A 23,453-nucleotide genomic window follows, 5' to 3' on the forward strand; every position below is an offset into this window, starting at 1 on the left:
CCCATTTCTTTCATAAGATTCCCTGCACTCTGCTCAACAGTTGGCCATAAGTCTCAGCATCTGCTTTGATAGTCTGCAGGGCAGAGCCTTTCAGAGGCCCTCCGTGGCAGGTTCCTAACTTGTTTCCTGTTTTCTTCTTCTTCTGATGTCCATCCTCTTTGCCTTTCAGGATAGGGATTGGGCATTTTAGTCAGGGTCCTCCCTCTTGATCAGTTTCTTTAGATGTACAGATTTTAGTAGGTTTATCCTATATTATATGTTTATATGAGTGAGTATATATCATGTGTGTCTTTCTGTTTCTGGGACAGCTCACTCAGAATGATCCTTTCCAGGTCCCACCATTTACCTGCAAATTTCACGATTTCCTTGTTTTTCATTGCTTAGTAATATTCCATTGTGTAGATGTACCACAATTTCTGTATCCATTCTTCACTTGAGGGGCATCTGCGTTGTTTCCAGGTTCTGGCTATTACAAATAAAGCTGCTACAAACATGCCTGAGCAAATGTCCTTATTGTGTACTTGAGCCTCTTTTGGATATGTGCCTAGGAGTGGTATGACTGGTTCTTGAGGGAGCATTATTCCTAGTTGTCTGAGAATGCACCAGATTGCTTTCCGGAGTGGTTGTACAAGTTTACATTCCCACCAGCAGTGGAGGAGGGTTCCCCTTTCTCCACAACCTCTCCAGCATGTGTTGTCTCTTGAGTTTTTGATCTTAGCCATTCTGATGGGTGTAAGGTGAAATCTTAGGGTTGTTTTGATTTGCATTTCCCTAATGGCTAATGAGGTTGAGCATTTCTTTAAGTGTTTCTCTGCCATTTGATATTCCTCTATCGAGAATTCTCTGTTTAGCTCTGTTCCCAATTTTTTAATTGGATTACTTGGTTTGTTGCTTTTCAGCTTCTTTAGTTCTTTATATATACTGGATATTGGCCCTCTGTCAGATAAAGGGTTGGTGAAGATTCTTTCCCAATCTGTAGACATTCATTTTGTTTTGATGACGGTGTCCTTTGCTTTACAGAAGCTTTTCAGTTTCATGAGGTCCCATTTATTGATTGTTGTTCTTAGAGCCTGTGCTGTTGAGGAAGTTGTCTCCTGTACCAATGAGTTCTAGGGTCTTCCCCACTTTTTCTTCTAACCAATTTAATGTGTCTGGTTTTATATTGAGGTCTTTGATCCACTTGGACTTTAGTTTTGTGCAGGGTGATAAGTATGGATCTATTTGCATTTTCTACATGTAGATATCCAGTTAAACCAGCACCATTTGTTGAAGATGCTATCTTTTTTCCATTGTATGGTTTTGGCATCTCTGTCAAAGATCAGGTGTCCATAAGTGTGGGGGTTTATTTCTGGGTCTTCTGTTCGGTTCCATTGATCCACCATTCTGTTTCTATGCCAGTACCATGCACTGAGGAAATCCAAGCAATCATTAGTTCTTACTTCAAAAACCTATATGCCACAAAATTTGAAAATCAAAAATCAGTAGCCCTTCTGTATACAAAAGACAAAAGGGCTGAGAAAGAAATTAGGGAAACAACACCCTTCACAATAGCCACAAATGACATAAAGTACCTTGGTGTAACCCTAACCAAGCAAGTCAGAGTTGTATGAAGAATTTTTTTAAAGTAAAGAGAATTACAAAACCTTCTGTCCTAAGACATCATATATGAACGTCAAATTCTACGACAGCAATGAATCTGTTGACCATCGCTGCACTAATGATGAGTACTAATAAGTTCTAATGACATGGATGATTCAGGTAGTTTCATGATATAACAAAATGAAGAAGACAAAAGGACTAGGCAGTTTTCAAATTTAGACCATAAACAGAAACATTTAAGGAGCTATCGTCCTCGGGGAGTTTATTTTGATCTAAGGGCTTTTATCCTTGTTTGGGCAACATAGTCACATGTGGAGCTCTGATCCCCATCTTTTGGTATGACTCTGAGGTCAGGGTGCATCCAGGAATTTCCTTCAGTTGGAAGCCAAGATCTACAAATTTTCCTCATACAATTAATGTAAATGTGTAACACTAGCTTTTAAATTTTTACTTCCTTCACAATTGGGTTAAGATAAAAATCAATGGGGCTTCCAGGGGCTGCTGGTCCAGAACCACTAGTCTTTGGGTTTCAGAGTGCCCAGGATGATGTAGGAGTTCCAGCCACTGGGGTTCAGACTGTCCCAGGTGTTGTATAAACTCTAGCCATTGAGAGGTCTCTGTGTCCAGGATGACCCGGTGTGCATTTTTCATGTTAGCAAGTTTTAGAGACAGATAGTTCAGGTACACTGTTCCATTTGCCGACTCCCCCATGGGGGATAACTGCATATCCTGATCCAAGCCCTGAAATTTGAGAGTCTTGACATATTTTTTGTCTTGAACAAAAATATTCAACATTGTAAAATCCATTCTGCCTAGGCAGTACTTCCTGTGGCAAAGATGTGTGTATATTTTAAATATATTTATTTAAATGTTACATTGAGCCTACTGTCACAGAGCTAAGAGGACAGAAAGACATGAAAAATTCTAATAAATGTATGTTAAATCTTCATGGACACTGATTCTCTGACAAGTTTAAAAAAGAAGGTGCCATCTTTCTTCCTCATCTTAAAGTATCAAAGTTTCCTGATGAAACTCTGTACTCAATTCATAGCAATGTGCTATGAAAGAAACTGGAGAACACAGCCATTTACTCGGGTTCTTTGGTTGACAAATTAGCAGGAGAAGTCATTTTGTGTGTGGCATTCCCTTTTTAATAGGCAGTAAATTTTCACCTGCTTTATAAATAATCAGTCTAGTACTTTTTTGGCTAATTCAAATCCTACCTGATCAAATGTCATTGGAAGAATTTTTTGGCTCTGATAGGAATACTAGATATACATATCTTTCCTTTTGTGCTTCTAATTATGTTAGTTACTTGACAATGAGGGTTATTTTCATTGATTTTTTTTTTGAGAGTTATCAGCAATTGTAGATTTTTTATTTTTTTGGATGCTTAATTCATTATTAGAAAATCATTACTAATTTACTCTGGCTCACAACTGGATTTGCTTTGAATTCTGCTTTTTTTGAGTTTCACAATGGGTGTGGGCTAGTGAATTTTTCTGACCATTACTTTACATGATAAATCATTTTTTAACTGAGGGGAAATGTTTCAAGGAGTCTTATTTATAGCTATGATGTCAAACCAAGTCTGTGTTGAAATAATGCTGTCAATGCTCTTCAATAAAAAGTGTATTTTTTTGTTTTCAGGTACCACAGTAGCACTTATTATTCTTGCTTTGGGATTTCTGCTCTCAGCCCAGGTTTCACCACGAGTCACTTTCAAACCAGTGGCTCCTTCGGGTCAAAATGCCACCTGCACAGGATACAGGTGAGACTTTATTATGTTTCCTCTTCTTATTCCAATTATGGTCAATTTTTTTTTAACATTTCTAAAACTTAGATGAATAGGAGATTCCTGAGTTTGCAGATTTGTGTCTGAAGGGATTGTGGTAGGAAAAGTTGTCAGGAAACATCAGTATGAAAACCATAATCTTCAAAGACAAAATGTAAAAAAAAAAAAAGCACTGAAGCAAAACGAGATGTTTGACACAATCTTGGTGATGTATGTTTCTCTGAAACCTAAGATTGGGGATTAATACCACATCAGTAACATAGCAAAATTGCCTGCTGGTGTTGATATTGTGGGCAAAATGAATAGCTTCTGTCAGCTGTTGGACTCAGCCTACTGCACATGCTCACTGGACATGCGTTTTCCACTGAGGCTCATCACTAGCACTCCTTGCTTCAAACGTAGCAAGAAGCTCCCCAGCACTGTTGCTCTTCCAGAGGGATCAGGAGGAGGAAGTGAATGGGAAAGAAAACAGCATGTCCAAGTTTGGCCTTAGAGCTCTGGAAGTCTAATGGTGTGAACATTGTGTGATAATGAATGGACTGCCAGGTGGACTGAAGAAGGTACAGGTGAGTTACTGAAAGCTCTGAGACAACTTTGGACAGCTGTGAGAATTCAGACCTTTCCTAAGGAATGTTTTTCTCAAACGCTGGCTGATTGGTTATTTGTAGCATAGCCTTAATATACACACGCTAGCATCTAAAGCTCTTTAGACACAGCTATTCCCTAAGGCAAACAGTTCCAGAACCTCAAGGTGCCCGCGAACTATGATTTTATCTTACACATTCTTTATACACTTGAAAGCATCTATTGGATACTTACAAAGTGAGGACCTATGAGGTTGTAGTAAAGATGAAGTAACATGTAGAAAATGCCTAAAACAGTGCTTGCATGTATAAGTTCCTGGTAAGTGTTAAGGCTTCTGATGTAATTATTAAAAACAGTAACAGAAGGGAAGATTGGAATAGTGGGGCTCAGAGGAGGCTAGCTTTGGGAGAGGAGTGTGTGAGCTGAGCCCTGGAAAGGCAAGTGGAGTAACCCCATCAAGAATAGCAGCAGATGTAATAAAAAAAAAATCGACTATAACCATGGGCCAGTGAGAGTGCAGTAGTTTAAAATGAGGCCATGAAAAGGCCAGATCATCCAAAATGTCACAGCTTTTTGTTCTTCATCATGAGAACATGAACATGCATGCATGGAGAGATTTTTAACCAGAGGAGTGACTTACCCAAAATTTTCATGCTATACTGTCTCTCTGGATGTATGGGTCCACAAACACCAAGCAGTCAAATACGAAGGCCAGCTGTTACAGATTTCCATGAGAGATGCCTGGACTATGCTGGTAACATTGGAGATTTAGAAGATGAGATAGATTCTCAACATAATCAAGAGAAAAATCAATAGGAATTAAAAGTAACAGATTAACCAGGAGCTAAAAGGGAAAGAAGTCTTCTGAGAATCTGAGGCGTCTGTAGGAGGAGCCAGGGAGAAGGTCAGGTAAAAGGTCCTGTTCACATCAGAAATGCAGGAACTGAATGAGAAGGAGGATACGTTGTTGCGGACACACTGAACTGTAGGAGCATGCTTCATAGGCATGCGGGAATGCAGTGTGTGGTAGCAGAGAGAATTTGAGTACAGACTATCAATTACAAGTGAACGTCAAAGATACGGATATGGTGATACCTGGCTCGCAGCTGCGAACTTTACTGAGACCTTGGCTACCTTTGTAATTCCACTGTAGTTCACGGGGGCAGTGCTTCCCATCCTTTGTGTTCTAGACACAGCATCAAGTCACAGATACCCAAGTGGACAAAGTGTTTAAAGTAACCTAACTTAAACCTCTCTTCCTCATTTGGGGAAATAAAAGTCCACGTACATCATATCCTCTTCCCTAGGAACACTGGCTGACTGCTTATTCTTCAGGCTTCTCCTATGGAGTTCCCATGTGGAGTCCTCTTATAACACAACACTGCTTGCAGGCATTGCTTTTTCTAGTACCTTCAGCCTCTGTCTTCTTGCCTTAAGGCAGGAAGGCAACTTGTCCAGGTGGTCAGCGAAGACTCCCTAGAGAGCTGGATAATTTTACTAAGCCAGTGGCAGCTGGCACATTACCTCCTCAAAATATTACTTATTATACTTGATGCCCAGTGTCAGTCAAAATTCAGCAGAGGAGTGTACCTTCAGCCCACTGCGCTCTTCTCTTTACTGGTTCTCAGTGGGAACCCTCGTCTAGAATCATCGCTGGAGGTGTTTAAAAGTACAGGGGAGAGGAGCAGAGTTTACAAACACTCCCCATTAGGTTTCAGGTTTTTCTTTAAACGCTAACTTCCTCTCATGCTTCCCTCTTCTCTAACACCATCAAGTGTTAGATCAATTCTCTACCTGTGTCTATAGAAGACATCTTTACTCATTTCCTCTCAAATCACCCAGGATTGAATTTCAGCCTTGATAGTAGTAGGGAATATAGCTTGAGGTTATCGTGATCATAAAACTGCAGTAGAATGCGGATATATTGGCTAATATCTGCAAGCGCATTTGAGATTAAAATGAGCATAAATGATAGCTGGAAAGAATACAAGGATACAAAGATGCTTAATATGGTCCTTTCTGTACAGTGATTTCGCTCTGTCTTCTTCTGTAAATGACGTTCACAGACACATATACCAAGACGCAGTGATTTCACCTGCTTACTCCCCCTGTGGCAGTGTTGGAAAGCAGTGTTGCCTTCATTATCCATTCCTCTCAGGGGTCACTTCAAAGATAATGATTCTAGACTTACTACACTCTTCTCCTTTCAGGCCATGTATGATCATCCTACATTGTTGACATAGCATTATGTACTGTGAGGTTCAATCACAAATTTTATGCAGCATATGTCACATGAGCCATCACCACTCTCCATCTCTTTACAGAGTGGCATTTTCAAATACATAATCATTTTCTACAGATCACAAAGGAAACCGTTATATTCAATTTGTTGCCAAAAGTATGTGCTGCAATGCAAGGAATCAAACATGCCACATACATCTAGGCAAGTTCTCTGCCACTGAGCTATTGCCTCAGCCCTACTCTGCTTTTTTCTTTATTTCTTTCCTTCTTTCTTTCCTTCTTTCTTTCCTTCCTTCCTTCCTTCCTTCCTTCCTTCCTTCCTTCCTTCCTTCCTTCCTTCCTTCCTTCCTTCCTTCCTTCCTCAAACTAGCAGGACTTACTTAAGCCTCTGGATTATAGGCCTGCACTTCTAATAACCAGCTTAAAATCCTTCCTTTAATAAACTTGCTATATAATGATATTAATACCCCATTTTTAACATATGAAAAGGCAGAGGTAGATACAGCCCCAACATTATAGTTCTAACATCTTAGTGAAATGTCAGTGCTATTTGGAGATTTCTATATTTACTGTAATGGGACTTGATGATATTAGATTGCTGTTGCTGACAGGGGTTTATTGCCTACATTCATAATTGAAGGAAATGCTTAATTTTAATAAAAGGTTAATGAAATAGAGATTTCTTTCATCAAGTTTGTGGGTCCCATGTGAAAGATATAGCTCACAGCAGTGAGCTTGATCTAATTCTTCTAAGGTAGATGGGGCATTCTCAGACCGACACAGCAGAGAAGGCCCAGGAGACTTTGATGTTGCTAGGGAACAAGTGCCAGGCTACAGATGAGGCAGAAGGAAATGAAGGGCCTTGAGTATCAAGTCAAGACTTGGGTGGGGAAGGAGAAAGGAATTCAACAGCATCACTCAGAAATTATCCCTACCTTCCAGCTTTGTAGAGGGGTTTCTGCCTGTCTTTGGATGTGAATTGGGAGAAGTCTGGCAGCCCCAAGGAAACAAAACCAAATCTGAAGTTTATTTATGTGGGTGAGTGTGAGGACAGTATATCTTTGGAGATGTTCAGGGTAGGCTGCTTAAATGTTAAGTGCAGAGATTTAGAGGAAGAGGTGTGGCTAGTTCATAAGGGCTGCATGTCCTACCTACTGAGCAAGGAAGATGGATGGGCCAAATTTTTAAGCATAGTTTGATTTTAAAATAGTATTAATTTCTGTGAATTAGACCCTTTACTTTTGCAGGAATCATTCCGCATTCTGTGTGGAAATTTTTGTCAAATTACTCTCGCACATTCTTAGGAGGAAAATATTATATTATTTGATTGTATGGGAAGAATACAAAAGCTTGGGGGAGAGTTTATATGACTTGCAGAGGCGACATAAGAGCTCTGCCAATGCCCTTCTTTAGTCAAACTAATGGTCTTTCTCTGACTACCTGACAAGTCTATTGAAGCTATGAGAATTATAGAGAGATGCTTCAATCAGCCCAGCCACAAAACACAGAAGGAGCATCTGTCTACAAACCTAACTATAAACACTAGGACTTTATCAAGTCTCTCCTTTGAAAATGGTGCCAAATGATGAGGGTCATTAAACCAGAGACACCATAATGATCTGGCTACAGAATGTGCCACTTAATTGAGCTAATATGCAAAGTCTTTCAGGATTTTTAGTAGCAAAGTTCATTTTGAAGCAGAGATGAGATTCTGTGTTCATGCACAGATGAATAAACAAATTTAAATAATAAATAAACAAAAAATAAGTCACTTCCAACACTTTACTGTCTTAGCAGTGTTGATTTGGGGGGGAAAATCCTAATTCCAGGAGAATCTGCCATGAAACAAATCAGTACCTTAGACCTTTGTCAGAATTTGAAATGGCTGCCTTATATTCCCAGATTTTTGTTACTTTCTGTTTTTTTTTAAAGAAATTTATGTGTATGAATATTTTGCCTTCATGTATTTACATGTACCATGTGTATGTCTGATGTCCATGATGTCCACAGAGGACATCCCCAGGAACTGGAACTGTGGTTGGTTGCAATTGGATGGCAGTAACTGAACCTGAGTCCTCTGCAAGAGCAGGAAATGGTTCTACTCACTGAGATTTCTTTAACCAACCCCATCATTTGTTTTTAATCAAAGCAATGCTAGATGTCTGGGGACAAAAACGCAAAGCTGGCAGTATATCTCAGCTACTGCTCTCATTCTCAGACACCACTACACAGCATCTCTTATCCATCTCTACACTGGGTCAGCCATCCTCCAGAATGTGTGAGCTCTTAATTCCTGAAAAGATGCCTACTTTAGATCTGACCCCAGCAGTGGGGTAGACATTGTGGAGTTCCTCTTAACTGAGATATTCTCTGTGTGGAATTACCGACTGTGGCAGGATGTTCTGACCCTCAATTGTCCCTGGCGACGTCCACCATGGCTCTGTCATCAGGATCCTCTGTGAGGCCCATGAACACCTTTATTCTCCTCTACAGCATGTCAATGAATCTATAAAACATCGAGACAATAGATTTTACACGTGAGTTCTGTACTCATTTGATGTTTTCACTGTGCAGGGCTCATGTGGGCTTTAGTTAGATTTACAATACCTGTTTAGTGAGCTTTTGAAATTGAAACCAATAACTTACATTTCAAATTATGCATCTGTGGAAATCCATATTGTCTATACTGATATATGCTGATCAATTTTGCGTTGTGCCATGGTGGAAAAATGCACAAATGAATGAATAAATTATCATGTGTCTTAGTAGTGTTCTATAGCTGTGAAGAGACACCATGTCCACAGCAAATCTTATAAAAGAAAGCATTTAGTTGGGACTTGCTTACATTTTTTAGAGGTTTAGTCCATTATCATCATGGCAGGGAGCATGGTGACATACAAGCAAAAGTTGAGAGTTTTACATCTGGATGCACAGGAAGCATGAAAAGAGAGGCTCTAGGACTGGCTGGCACTTTTGAAACCCCAAAGCCCACTCCCAGTGGGCCTCTCTGGGCCTCCATGCAGGGACACCCCTGATGCATGCCTGGCTTTGACAGTTTCCTGGCCTGTAGAGAAAGATTGTACAACCCCTTTCTTGTATCCTTGACTCTAAAGCAAGAACCACATGGGTGAAGCTGCCAAATTCTGCTGTTTACTGGAGCTGGAACATGGCCTCTCATTCAATTACATTTTCACCAGCTTTCTGTTGTTAATGGTTTCCTCCACTGCTTAAGTTTTTTTTTTTTTTTGTTTGTTTGTTTGTTTGTTTTTTTAGCTGCATGGGCTCTTGCCATGAGGGTCACCATTCTCTTTATTTCATTTATCATCAGGCTTTTCTTTAAACTTTTTTATCTCTTTGAGCACTGGACATAGCACCATTATACTTCCTGGTGTTCCCTTTTCTCTCGAGCTCTACATTTTATATTTTTCCTTGCTCAGCTTGCTCCTTTTTTATCATGATCTAAGTAAGAGTGACCACTAGTAACCCTACAACAGAGTCAATACTGGGTCATCTTGAAATCTTCTCTGCCAAGGCCATTAATCCAAAATTCTTCAATTTAGCCTCAGGCAGATTTTTTTCTGGAGCAGAGCAAAAGACAACAGCCCCATTCTCTAAAATATCACAAGAACAGTCTCTAGGCCTCTTACTAATATTCTCCTCTAAAACTTCTTGAGCCAGGCCATCAAAACCTACATTGCTCTTAGCACCACTGTCTTCCACACCCCTAAAAATATGGCCCATACTTAAAGCATCCAACTGCTCTTCTAAACCAACGTCCTAAAATCCATGTTCTGCCAACAAGCTACACGGTCAGGCTTGTCAAAGCCATATCCTACTCCCTGGTACCAAAATTCTGTGTTAGTCAGTGTTTTGTTGCTGTGAAGAGACACTACATCCCGCAGCAAATCTTATAAATGAAAGCATTTAATGGGAGTAGCTTACAGTTTCAGAGGTTTAATTCATTATCTTCATGCCAGGAAACATAGGGGCACACAGGCAGAAGTAGGTAAGGGATCTACATCTAAATCCACAGGCGGCAGAAGAGAGACACCGGAGCTGGCAGGGCTTTTGAAATCCCAGAGCCCACCCCCGGTGACGTATCTTGTCCAACGAGGTCACACCTACTAACCCCTCTCAAGCAGTGACACACACTAAGGCCAAGCATTCAAATACATCAGTCTGTGGAGGCATTTCCACTCATTTACCGTAGCATGCCTGGATCGTGCTAATAGGCGTCATTTATTGCACTGTTTCATTTGATATTACATTAATGTGTTTGCCTGGCTATGTTTTATTATAATCAGTGAGGAACCTAAGCATCATGAATTAATATTCCTCTCCATTATAGCTGAAATTCTAGTAGGAACCAAGTGCCTCTCCCTTCATGTAAACAGACAGTGCTGTGGCTCAGTTCAACCTCACATGGAACCCAAGAGGACTTTACTTTGTCCTTTTTAAAAGTCGATTTCAGAAAAGACCCTGTGCCCAGATATATTTGGTCCTTGTGGAGCCCCTATCCTTTCCCCATCAGACTAACTCCCCTTCTTTCTTATGATTCCCTGTACTCTGCCAAAGGTTTGGTCATGAGTCTTTGCTTTGAAAACACTGCTAGTTAGAGTCTTTCAGATGCGCTCAGTAGACTCCTGTATATCCATCTATGGATATAACCTAGAACCTCCACTCAGATGTAGCCTGTGGTAGCTCAGTAACCAATTGGTTTCCCAAAGTGAGGGGAACAGGGACTATTTCTAACAGGAACTCAATGACTGGCTCTTTGGTCTCCCCACCCCCGAAGGGAGGAGCAGTCCTGTTAGGCCACAGAGGAGGGCTTTGCAGCCAGTCCTGAAGATACCTGATAAAACAGGATCAGATGAATGGGGAGGAGGTCCCCCCTATCAGTGGACTTGGAAAGGGGCAAGGTGGAGATGAGGGAGGGAGGGACTGGGAGGGAATGAGGGATCGGGACACGGCTGGGATACAGAGTTAATAAAATGTAACTGATAAAAAAAATAAAAAAATAAAAAAAAAATTAAAAAAAAGTCGATTTCATTACTCTCCAAAAGTTGAGTTATTTTGCTTAGTACCTAATTGCTGGGAAAATAAAACAATTTAGTAGAAAGCCCTACTTTAAAAAGCCATTACTCCAATTATATGCCAAAATAATAACTCTTTCTATTCTATTACTTACTTACTGAGTTATCCATTGAGTCCTAGGACATCCTGGTAGCTTCCCAAAGCTGAGTCATGAGTTGATCTGAGTTAACTAGGACAAAGCAGAGAGGGACAAAAATGAGAGGGAGGTTGAGAGCGATCGGGGCTGCATGTTTTGTGTTTGTTTTAGGGCTGGGTGTGCTGTTGTTGTTGTTGTTGATAATGATGTTGTTGAGACAGCGACTCACCGTGTGACCCAGGCTCACCTAGAACTTGTCATCCTGCTACCCCAGGCTTCAGGACACCGAACTTAAAAGTAAGTGCTACAGCTCCTGGCTTTGCATTGTATTTTCAAGGAAAATGTGGAAAGGTGCGGGAACTCAGAGTTACTTCAGAACTGAAGTAACATATGCAAATAGCCAGGTTAATCAAGCAATAGTAGCAAAAGCAGACCCGGTGGTGTGGCTCCGTAGTGGGGCACTTCCGCAGCATGTGTGAGAGGTCTTGGAGGGGAACCCCAATACCACAAAAGCACAAAGAAAAGCTGCCAACAGCTTTAATAAAACACATTTTGATTGTCTATTACAAAAGCAAAAAGTATGAATGTCTTGAAATCCCTCAGAGAGGGAGTCAGCGTAGAGGCCCAGCCTCAGACAGTAACTTGGGAATCTAGCGTTGGGAAAGATAAAGTATTGAAAGCCCAAGACTGAATGAATTACAGAAAAGGCAGAGAAATGCACGGGGAAATGGAAATGAAGATAACATAAACCCTTAGCTTCTAAGAGGCAGAGGTCAACTGGGTAGTGCATCCTGCCTGGAATAAACTGGAGTGACAGGAATGACAGAAGAGGACAGCTTAACCGTCTGCTCTGCAGGGAAGTTTTGGAGAAAAGGTTTACTCTGCAGGCACAAGCACTGAGCAGAGCCTGTGGGGACAGCCAGGAGCACCTGGGAAAGCAGATTTCCAAAGCCAGGATCAGGCACCATCAGTGAGCTTACACTGCACAGTTAGAAGCAGTGTCAGGCAGAGAGGTTTCACTGCTCTGCGGAGGTGAGCAGATAGACGCTTGGACAGCTTTGCCACAATACTGGAGCTCAAGAGCCCCTGATTTTTATAGCATATTTAACACTTTTCTGCTTGAAACAAGAAGGCCAACTGACTTGGCCCAACAGCCTTTACTGCTTTCACAGTTTAGTTCCCTCTATAGTCATTAGAGATCAAAAAAACAAACAAATAAAAAACAGACAAAAAATATATTTCCAGGTGACCAGAAATGTGTCTATCTAAAATATTTAACCTCCATCTTTGCAAGAGTCATTAAAAATCTCTTCATTTGCCACTTCCTGAACCTTAACAAGCAGCCAAACCACTGTCTCATTCTTTGGTTTCAAATGAGAGATGAGTTAAAAAGAAAATGGTTCATGCCTGTGCTTGGAAATCATTCACAGTATAGTTAACATGGAGCCAGACACTCTACCAGGGGCTTTTATGGATTCTCCTAGAAGAATACATATACATACACATTTACACATATATATTATGCATATTTGTCTCATTGATGTGTTGAGATAGTCGTCCCCACTTAGTGATGTCAAATATGAAGGAAACCGGTGTGCTTGCTAAATGCCATATTTGCTGGAATTGTGGAGACTTGGCAGTTTCCACTCACAGTCAGTGTACTCAGAGGCTTGATTTAAAAGTCTCTCCATTTCTCAGCTTCTGTTCTGTTCCTCAGTACATGATACTGACATTAACCATGTACAGGTGTTATGCCAGCTGTGGAGGGGGAAAAAAAAAGACACATGATTAGAGCCACTCATCATCAGTTTTGTTTTTAAATTTTTATTTGCCTATTTAACCCAAATTAAAGTCTCATAGTTTTCAAAAAGATTTAGCATTTCAGAATGTAATTAGAAATGGGCAAAAAAATATTTTTCAGCGTTTGTAAAATTACTGTGATCAGTCATGAATGTGACCCTTCCAGGCCCCATTTACATTACTGTTGGCATTCTACCAGTCACTCTACCAAGAGCATTTATGTGTGTGCAGAGTCCCTTCAACTGACAGCCGACATACAGTGATCATTGCTCTGCTGCAGCCCACAGACCAAAGCTGTCCAGCCCTTGCTGTGGCTGTGCAGTGGTCCTAGGGATGACAGTGGACTTTGCATTTTTAACATAGAACCTTAGTACTTAGCCCAGTTTCAAGTAACCGATTTCTTCCTAATAAATTTTTATTTTAAGAAAATACACTGCCCAGCTCTTAGAAGGAAGGAAAAAGCAGGTATATCTATAGACAGAATGAGTGCTTGATTGACGTAGCTACGCAGAAAAGCTCACGAGGCAACGTGAGGTGGCAATGTGTACATGCATGTCTGTATTTTTATATGAAGTTTTTTCAGTCATGATAAATTGGAGAGTAATATCATATTCTCACACATGTAGTAATCATCATAGATAAATACAATTTGATCAATATACAATATGCTACCTTCAGTGCAAACACCAGGAACTGCTCTTTGCTGTTGCTGATGCAGTTTATTCTTTATAGAAAGGGCAGAGAGGAAAGGCAGAAGGATGACTTAAGAGACTAAAGTGGGCAACAAAGCCGAGCAAAGCCATCACTCTTTGTGGACTGGGGAAGAATGCAGAGAGCGAGTTTTGCCAGGAGTCTGTCTGTAGTTACCCCACAGAGAGCTTATACACAGAGAGATTCTACTGAGAACATTTCCTCACCCAGCCCTCCCACTCTTTGTGAGAGGCGCTGTGCAGAGGAGAACCCCCAGACGCAGAGGCTGTCCTCAGCAAGGTCAGGCAGCTCAGACACAGCCAGGCTGGGATTCACATTTGTGTAAGCTGTTTGTGTAGGCTAAGCAGTGTGGAGGAAATGAACTGAAGGTAGACTCAGACTGAAGGCAGAGACGTGCCCTCGCCAACGTGTGCAAAGCCAGACTCACTTTAAGATCGGTGTCTGGCCTCGCCCTGCCCAGCAGAACTGCATTAGCACTTCTTCCTGCTAGAGGGAGACCAAAGCCAGGGGCTCGGGAGCCTGGCACCAAGTCCCCACGAAGGCTTCCGCATCACATTTGAAAATAAGTTTCAAAATGATAATCCAGACCGGGAAAGACTGGGGGGAAATTGAAGAGCCTGGTGTGTTGCTGATCCCCAGGCCCCCTCAGATGGATCTAAGAAGAAGCACTGGGCAGACTGACAACATAAACTGGGCCGATCCAACCAGAGCAAGGAGTTTGGTGTATAGTAAAGGCAGGGGACACTGTGGTCAGTTTTAATTAGAACAGAAGCCTAGCCAGGTGGCAGTATGGGCAGAGTGGAATGGAGCCGTGTGAAGGTGGCATTTCCTGCACAGTCATAGAAAAGTGTATTAGGGAGTGTGAGGACAGGGGAGAAGAGCCCACAGCAGTGCAAGACTGTAAACAGGGGACAGTGTCTAGGAACACTTTCCTGGAGAGCATCTCGAAGAAACTAAAGCCGGGCGTGGTGTCGCACACCTTTAATCTCAGCACTCAGGAAAGCAGAGGCAGGTAGACCACTGTGAGTTCTAGGCCAGACTAGTCTATAAAGTGAATCCAGGAACAGCCACGGCTACACAGAGAAACCCTGTCTCAAAAAAACAAAAAAAAACAAAAAAAAACAAACTTTTTTTTTTTTTTTAAAGTAAGATTAGGAGAGAAACATGCTCCAGATTCACTTTTGGGGATACCAGACAGCTCTAGAGGGCAATGTGGAGAGAGGAGTAGGATATTTTCCTTTGCCCTAGCTTTCACAAGTCTGCATTTTTTTTAATGAGTTCCTTCTTACACAGTTGGGATGGAGGAGGTCTCCTGGTAGCAGTGCTGTGGCAGGGAAATAAGAATGGTGTCCTGGAGTTTAAACCTGGCCCTGCAGCGGCCGCCCAGGAGGCCCAGGGCCCCTGCTTCTTCTTGTAAAATATATTCTAAGTCATCTGCTCCAGGCCGATGGAATTTGAGGAATGGGACCTAAAGTGGGGAAGATTTGGGGAGTGGAGAAGGGAGGCAGTGGTCGCTGTACCATGTGAGCCCTAAGGTCACGGTTAGGGCTGAGGGAGCCTATTGTACCCATCCATGCAAGGCATCCTAATGCCTGCATCCCGGCAGCCAGTTTTCTGAGCTGAGATCTTGTTAGGAAGGCAGGTTTAAGACCAGGCACTGACCGTGCTGCGTCTCACTGGTTTAATGAGACACAGTTAAGAAACTGGCCCATTTTCTACAGAGTCGAAGTCATCGACTTCTGAGTAGACATTAAGAATGTTCTAAATTAGCCCATGTCAATGTTTTAAAGATTTTTCTGAGGTACAAATCATTGAGCTGCTCTCTGCCTTTATTGGGTTACTTAATGACAACACATCACCTTTTACCTCCCCTGCATGCTAGCCATGAAACTGGGGCCTTTCTTCTTCTTTTTCTTTCTTCTTTAGCTGGGGACATTCGGATTTCTTAGAACCAGATTTGTTCTAAATATATAAATCCCTATTTACCCTTCTCCCTGTTTCTAAAAAGAAATCTTAGAGGTTTTTAAGGTAAATCTCCTCTCTCCAGCTAGTGACAAAAGCACATTTGCTTCTCATAACTACCACGTGGCAGCCTGTTTTCTAGTCTCACTGTTTTCTCTGAGTTCTACCCTCAGTTGACCAGCTCTCCCTGTGTCCCCAGCACTCCCCACAGTAGTACATGGTGTCAGTCTGCATTTGAATCTCCAGCACTTCCCATGATTGAGCATGGTCTCGGGTGTTCCATAGTCTCCCCATGACCAAGACTGCAGTTTTTCCATCACACTGATATAACACAGTCTCTCTGAATAGTGCTATTACCTCTTACCATGATACTTTAAGGCTATAATTTAAAACCAGAACCCCCCCTCGTTTCTGTCTGTGTCTCTGTCATTCCTTTCATTCAGCAATGCTCTTGCAAAGCGGAGTCCTTTTGTATATTCCCTGCTAATTAATTTCCTTTTAAACATATACAGTTTCTTGGGCTGGTGAGATGACATAGTGGGTAAAAATTTGACAGCTTGTGTTTGATCCCCAGATACCATGTAGAAGGAGAAAACTGTTGTATTTTAATCCCTCACATGCCCTTGTATGCACACATGAACACACATATAACAGTTTAAAGAAACTGTACATTTTCTTAGTGTTAGGCCGATAGTTTTTGCACTTGAGATCAACATTTGAGCAGATGCTTATGTGACACTGTAGAGTGGGAACCTGTAAGTGAGAGCACAGTGAAACCACCAAACTGGACCTCTCCACAGTTGGAAAGGTTTATCTGGGGAGATTCAAACTGCCAAGGCTAAATCTCGGCGTACGGTGAGAGTGAATCTATGAGCTGGAACAGCCTGGGAGTTGGAGCAGGGGGTGGGCCTTTGATGTCCAGAGCAGCCTGGGAACTACTTGGGGACTTTGATCTGTCATTACAGGTTTGTTTGAATTAGTAGGGAACCAGACACCTTTTATCACACATAATTGACTGTAGTAGGGGACAGATTGGGAATTATGGCTGTTCACAAGGTGTCTGAGGAATGCCGAGTATAGCTTCTGTTTATCTGTTAGCAGTCTTTCTGTTTACCCCGAGTCTGGCCTGTGCTCAGCCCAGACTGTCATTTATGGCATTGTCAGTGGCACCACCATTCTAGGACCTGTTTTGTACCTAACAGCACCTGCTCCCACAATTTAAGGACTGTGGGATTTAGAGTTAAATAATACATTTGTCTCAGTTAGATTATGCACATGTCTTTTGAGGCCATGTGCTCTTGGTATGTAACATTTAAAGTCTAGAAGTTGGACCTTCCCCCTGGTCATAGTTTTGGACGGGCAAGCAGGTTCAATATTTGCTTTTCACACATAAAAAGCATGTGCCTGGCAAATTCCTACAGGCATTGACTTTGTGTTTCAGTGAAAGATTGTATCTATAGGATACCTTTAGTGAAGAATGGCTCTTTCTAGCTATGCTATTTGTTAATAGCATTTGTTAAAGCCACAGTTGTGAGATGTGTTTTTGGTAAAATGTCATTTGGCCCATCTCCACAGTATGTAATTTTTACTGTTAACGTCAGAATGTCAAGTGTGTGTTGGGTATGTTGTGGTATTGAGAATATTTTTTTTTCCATGAAATAGTGTATATGATTGGAAAGCCAAGAAATCTAGGTCAAGCATGACGGCATGCTGGGGAACTATTTTTTCACCTCCATGGTGAGGCAATGCCAGTTCTATCCAGCAGCTTGCTCCTGGGAAAATAAGGAAACCTGTGCTTTTTGCTGTGTGGCTTCCTTCCATTGAGAGAACCCTGGGGGAGCCATATGGATTATCAGGAAGAAAGCTTTCCACACTTTTATTTAAAATACAGGACACGACTAAGCCTCTACATAACTGTGAACACAGCCATTGCAACAACTGTGGTGATGGCCAGGGGGAGGAAACGCAGAGCTCTTGTCCTCACACACAGGGAGCTCCTTGTCTTCAGAGCCTGAAGGAAAAATACTTGAGGACAGGACTGGCTCTGCTCCTGTCAGAGTTTAGAGCTGTGTCTCAAAGGTAAATAACACCAGCAAAAGCCAGACCTTCAGTAAGTTCTTACAGATTGCCCCAGTAGTCTATATCTAGGACTGAAGTCTCATTCAAAAAGATGCGAAAGTTGACAGCAGAACTCTAACGTGGAAATAAATCTAACATGTAAACAATGCAGGTGTGTTAGCATTTAGTTAAATGAACCAAAGGGCCCTTTCAGCTTAGAGGGCTGAGAAATACCATCCTGCATGTCTTTGGAGTTTTTGCATGTCCAGCGGACATCTCTCTCTGGTGGCCTGTTTTTCCCAACACTCCACAGGATAATTACCTGTCCGGAGTGAGAATTATTCATTTTTTTGTGCTGATTGGTCTTTTATCAATAAAATAACCCCTGCCTCCATAATCTCTTTTTTTTCTCTGTCTGGTGAATCTCTCCTACGACTCAGTTCAAATATTGCCTCTGAACTTACTTCCAGCCCTTGAATCCTCCTCAAAGGGTGTGTAGGAAGCACGCTTTCCTTTGTTGTGACTATTGGTCATGCCATCTATTTCTCATCCTTGCTTTCTACCCGCCGCAAATCACGAGTTTTCAGCTGCTCGTGTGTAACACGGCCAGTGCTGCCTGTGCCTGAGCTGTCCATGAAGGGCTGTAGAGCCAGTCTCATTCTGCATCCATGGGAGAGGCTTCGGTTGGGAGACGGTGCCCACCTCAGACTGGCTGTTCAATAATACAATAACATTAAAAAAAAAGTAGTGACTGATCGAATGTTCCTCTGCGATCTGGTCATAGATGCAATTAGGTAAAGTTAGCACTTCTTCCTGCACCCGTTAGTTTTTAGTTGGGATTGGTGACAGCTGGAACTCAGGATGTTAATGTTAAATGTACAATTGTCCACCGAAAAGTTAGCAGTGGCTGGATTTGGAGTATTTATGCTTTTGTTAAAGTTCGACTTCAAATATTCTCTTTCATTGTTTGACTATATATAATATAATTTATATATATGTATATATATACAAATCAAGCATATATTTATACATATATAGAGAGGACATTTTCATTTTTAATGCAGATGGAGCATGAATCAGAAAGACACTTCTAAGAAATAAATGCTTCATTATATATTTTTTTATTTTTTTTATTTTTTTTTATCAGTTACATTTTATTAACTCTGTATCCCAGCCGTGTCCCGATCCCTCATTCCCTCCCAGTCCCTCCCTCCCTCCCTCATCTCCACCGTGCCCCTTTCCAAGTCCAGTGATAGGGGGGACCTCCTCCCCATTCATCTGATCCTGTTTTATCAGGTATCTTCAGGACTGGCTGCAAAGCCCTCCTCTGTGGCCTAACAGGACTGCTCCTCCCTTCGGGGGTGGGGAGACCAAAGAGCCAGTCATTGAGTTCCTGTTAGAAATAGTCCTTGTTCCCCTCACTTTGGGAAACCAATTGGTTACTGAGCTACCACAGGCTACATCTGAGTGGAGGTTCTAGGTTATATCCATACATGGTCCTTGGTTGAATGTCAGTCTCAGAAAAGACCCTGTGCCCAGATATATTTGGTCCTTGTGGAGCTCCTATCCTTTCCCCATCAGACTAACTCCCCTTCTTTCTTATGATTCCCTGTACTCTGCCAAAGGTTTGGTCATGAGTCTTTGCTTTGAAAACACTGCTAGAGGTTGTGGAGAAAGGGGAACCCTCCTCCACTGCTGGTGGGAATGTAAACTGGTACAACCACTCTGGAAAGCTATCTGGCGCTTCCTAAGACAAATAGGAATAGTGCTTCCTCCAGACCCAGCTATACCACTGCTAGGTATATACCCAAAGTTTGTTCAAGTACACAAAAAGGACACTTGCTCAACCATGTTTATAGCAGCTCTATTTGTAATAGTCAGAACCTGGAAACAACCCAGATGTCCATCAACGGTGGAATGGGTACAGAAATTGTGGTATTTTTATACAATGGAATACTACTCAGCAATCAAAAAGGAGGAAATCATGAAATTTGCAGGCAAATGGTGGGATCTAGAAAAGATCATTCTGAGTGAAATATCCCAGAAGGAGAAAGACAAACATGGGATATACTCACTTATATAGACCTATAAGATATGATAAACATAATGAAATCTATACACCTAAAAAAGATAATCAATTGAGCGGACATGGGGTAAGATGATCAATCCTGGTTTAGAAAGACAGATGGGATGTGCATTGAACGTATGACAGGAATCTACTGAGCGCATCTGAAAGACTCTAACTAGCAGTGTTTTCAAAGTAAATGCTTCATTATAACCCAAAACTAGTCCAGGCTGGATCCAGATGGATCAGTCTGTAATAAATATCAGTAATTTAGGCAGGTTTTTTTTTTCTTTTTACTGCAGGTTTATGGGGCTTGTTCTATGCCCCCCCCTTGCCACATAGTAACTTACAAAGTTGCTACAGTCTGCATAGAGAGATGAAAGTGACCCTCCAGCTATGACCTGGACGTGGTCATGACTCTTGCCTTGGCCACAGTTAATAAAATAGTGTGAGCTGTGGGGCCAGCAGCTGGAACTGATATGTAACAAGCACCAGTTGACCAGGCCAACATGACTTTTAACTCTTCCTGTTTCAGTTACTGTAACGAGTGCATGCTGGATCCCGACTGTGGCTTCTGCTACAAGATAAACAGTTCAGCTGTCATCGAGTCTTCCTGTGTTCCAGTAAATAAAGCTTCTACAAATGAGGCAGCCTGGGGCAGGTATGTCATGCACTGCTTACCATGACATTGTCATCCAGTTTCAAAACGAGCCTGTTCTATTAGCTTGTACCCATCGTACAAGAAGTGGAATGTGTGCTGTTCTCTTGAATATATATAAGACAGTTTGATTGTATTAACTCCTACTTTATTCTCCTACGCTCCTTTTCCTCCTGCTGGTTATCCCTGCCCTTCCCCCACTTTCCCTAATAATCTCTTCTACTTTCACATCTTAAAAAATTAATAATAATCAAGATTTTAGTCCTGGAAGCTAACCCAGCAGGTAAAGGTGCTTTCTACTAAGGCTGAGCTGAGTCCCCAGGACACACGATAGAAGAAGATGGATATGCAAGGGATCCTGTGACTTACACACACACACACACACAGACACACACATACACACACACACAACTCAGAAAGAGAGAGAATGTATTTTTAAAGAAACTAAAAATCCAGATTCCCTGTACGAGAGAAGACACGTTATTAGTCAGTGAGACTGGTTTCCAGCCTGCAGAGTATGTATGGTGCCACAGGGCCTTTTCATGCGCCTCTGGGAAAAGGTTTTGCAGCATGTCCTGGTGATTCAGAAATACTGCATGTTTCAAAATACAGAAGAAAGTGTGTATCCTGTGTGCTTGGAAAACACTCTTAGCATTAAACAAGTTTCCCCCGCCCGGGCACCAGGCTTTGGATGTTTAGTTGAGGCAGGTGTTTTCTTGAATCACCAGGGCAGTTTCTCCCACTCCAGATTGTGATTTCCAAACTGTAATTTTCTGAACCCAAGTGAAGGGTAGTTCTAAAGTCAAAATAAGTTAGCATCACTTTAAATTATTTAACAGAACTATTTTCCCTTGGAGTTTTTGTGGCTCAATGAAATTAGCCAGAATCAGAATAAACATTGCTCACCATCAGTATGTATCCTGCCTGAAAGCTATCAGCATTTCTGTTTGGGACAGAACACATTGCTTTATCTTGAACACTCTCAGCCAAACCCCTTGTACCTCCAAAAATCTATGATGGGTCTTAAACTGGAGACATCTGTAGAGCCACGTTAGAAGGAAAAAAACAGGAAGCCCAGTAAAGGTGTTTGCCTCACACGCCTGATGAGTTGGGCTTGATTATGTAAAGGTGGATGGAGAAACAGATGTCACAGACTTGACCTCTGACCTCGATAGGCAAGCATTGTCGCCCTACTTCCACCTCAGGTGCAAGTAATAATAATAATATATATAATTTGAAAAATGAGTAAGGATATGGAGAGCTGGTTCAGTTATTAAGAGCAGGTACTGCCCTGGCAGAGGGCCTGACCTCTGTGCCTACCATTCATGTCAGGAAGCTCACTACCTGTAACTGTACCTTCAGGAGATCTGTACCCTTCTTCTGACCTTCATGTGCCCTGCTTTTGTGGGCACAAAGTCTACACTCAAATATAGACATGCACATACATAAAAATAAAATCTTAGAAAAAAAGTAACAGCCAAATTGTCAGAACACAGAAAACATGGCATTTTCCATGGAAAGCAACTCTTCTCTGGTCTGTGACAGTGTCACTCTGTGTTCTTTTTCTGGTTGATCTCCAAATCCTCCTGCCTCAGACTTCTAGGTGTTAGAGTCATAGCCATGAGCCACCATGTTTAGAGGAAAGCAACTTCTGATTGATATGGGAGGAGAGGCCAGAGGAATGAGCCATAATACTCAACGAAAGTAAGAAAACAACCAGGTATGAAAGATGGGCGAATACAATATAAATAACCAGCATTACCAAAACAGAGAATTTAGCATAATAAGCTTAAAAGCAATAAAGGCTATATTTTATACTATCCTCAACATTGTACACTGAAGAGGCATATCATGAATATGAATGTCTGTATGTTGCATTATGTCATAATCCAGCACAGTTTGCATATACACAATACTTAAGAAACTAACATTCAAGGCAAAAGTATAAAACGTGGTATGAAAATTGTATGTGTGTGATCTGTTTGAAAGATAAGCTGCTAAATGAAATGGCAACACAATCAAGCTAAGAAAGATTGGAAAGGGGGAAATTGACAAAAATATGGTTTTGAGAAATCACAGAAAATTAAACATTTAAACCCACCTACAATAAATCATTTAGATACACTGATTAAGGACAAGACTATTTAGACTGAAAATTTAAAGATATATTTTTACACCATTTGTAAACAACATCCATAGAAATGTTGGAAATTGTGTGGAAAAAATATGCGCTAAGTCAAGAAGACAAAAATAGCAGAAATCAGAGAATTTGGGAATCTTACCAAATTTAATACAATAGTTAGTCAGCCTAACTGAGAAGTTCATTTAGGTTGAACTAACATAGAACACCTGCAAAAATGTGTTACGTTTAATAAAAAAAAAAGTAACTTTATCAAGTATATTAATATATACTCAAATAAACTGTAAGTAAATCCAGATACTGTCATGCAAACATGCCTTGTGACCAAGGGAGATATTTATAACCCCTTCCAAATTAGTTGAGAAACTAAAAACAAAAGTTCAAACTGAGAACAGATCATAGAAGCTGGACAGGTGGCTCAGTGGTTGAGAGCGCTTGCTGCTTTTGCAAGGAATCAAACTTCAGGTCCAATCCTGGCAGCTCACGATGCCTGTAACTCTAGCCTCAGGGGTCCAGCAACCTCTTCTGGCCTCTTTGGGCACCTGCACACATGTGACACACACACATTCGTGAATGTAAATAAAACAATATATAAACCTTAAAAAATCAAATGATGAAAAACAAAAGTTAAAGTTTACAGCTACACAGGCTTGCAAGAAGTAGAACCAG

General features: G+C 41.4%; 1 protein-coding gene across 2 annotated transcripts in view; it reads left to right on the forward strand.

Moving 5' to 3' along the window:
- Slc2a13 (solute carrier family 2 member 13) overlaps positions 1 to 23,453 on the forward strand; it is a 265,113-nt gene that overhangs the window by 191,893 nt on the left and 49,767 nt on the right. The window contains exons 6-7 of one of the 2 annotated variants that reach the window (XM_060388794.1): positions 3,250 to 3,370; positions 20,522 to 20,647. In XM_060388794.1, the coding sequence (XP_060244777.1) occupies positions 3,250 to 3,370; positions 20,522 to 20,647 (247 nt within the window). The remainder of the gene's footprint in view (positions 1 to 3,249; positions 3,371 to 20,521; positions 20,648 to 23,453) is intronic. The other variant, XM_060388795.1, reaches the window with a different exon arrangement.

Source organism: Meriones unguiculatus, chromosome 8, assembly GCF_030254825.1.
Source record: "Meriones unguiculatus strain TT.TT164.6M chromosome 8, Bangor_MerUng_6.1, whole genome shotgun sequence".
In the NCBI taxonomy this organism is placed as follows: Eukaryota; Metazoa; Chordata; class Mammalia; order Rodentia; family Muridae; genus Meriones; species Meriones unguiculatus.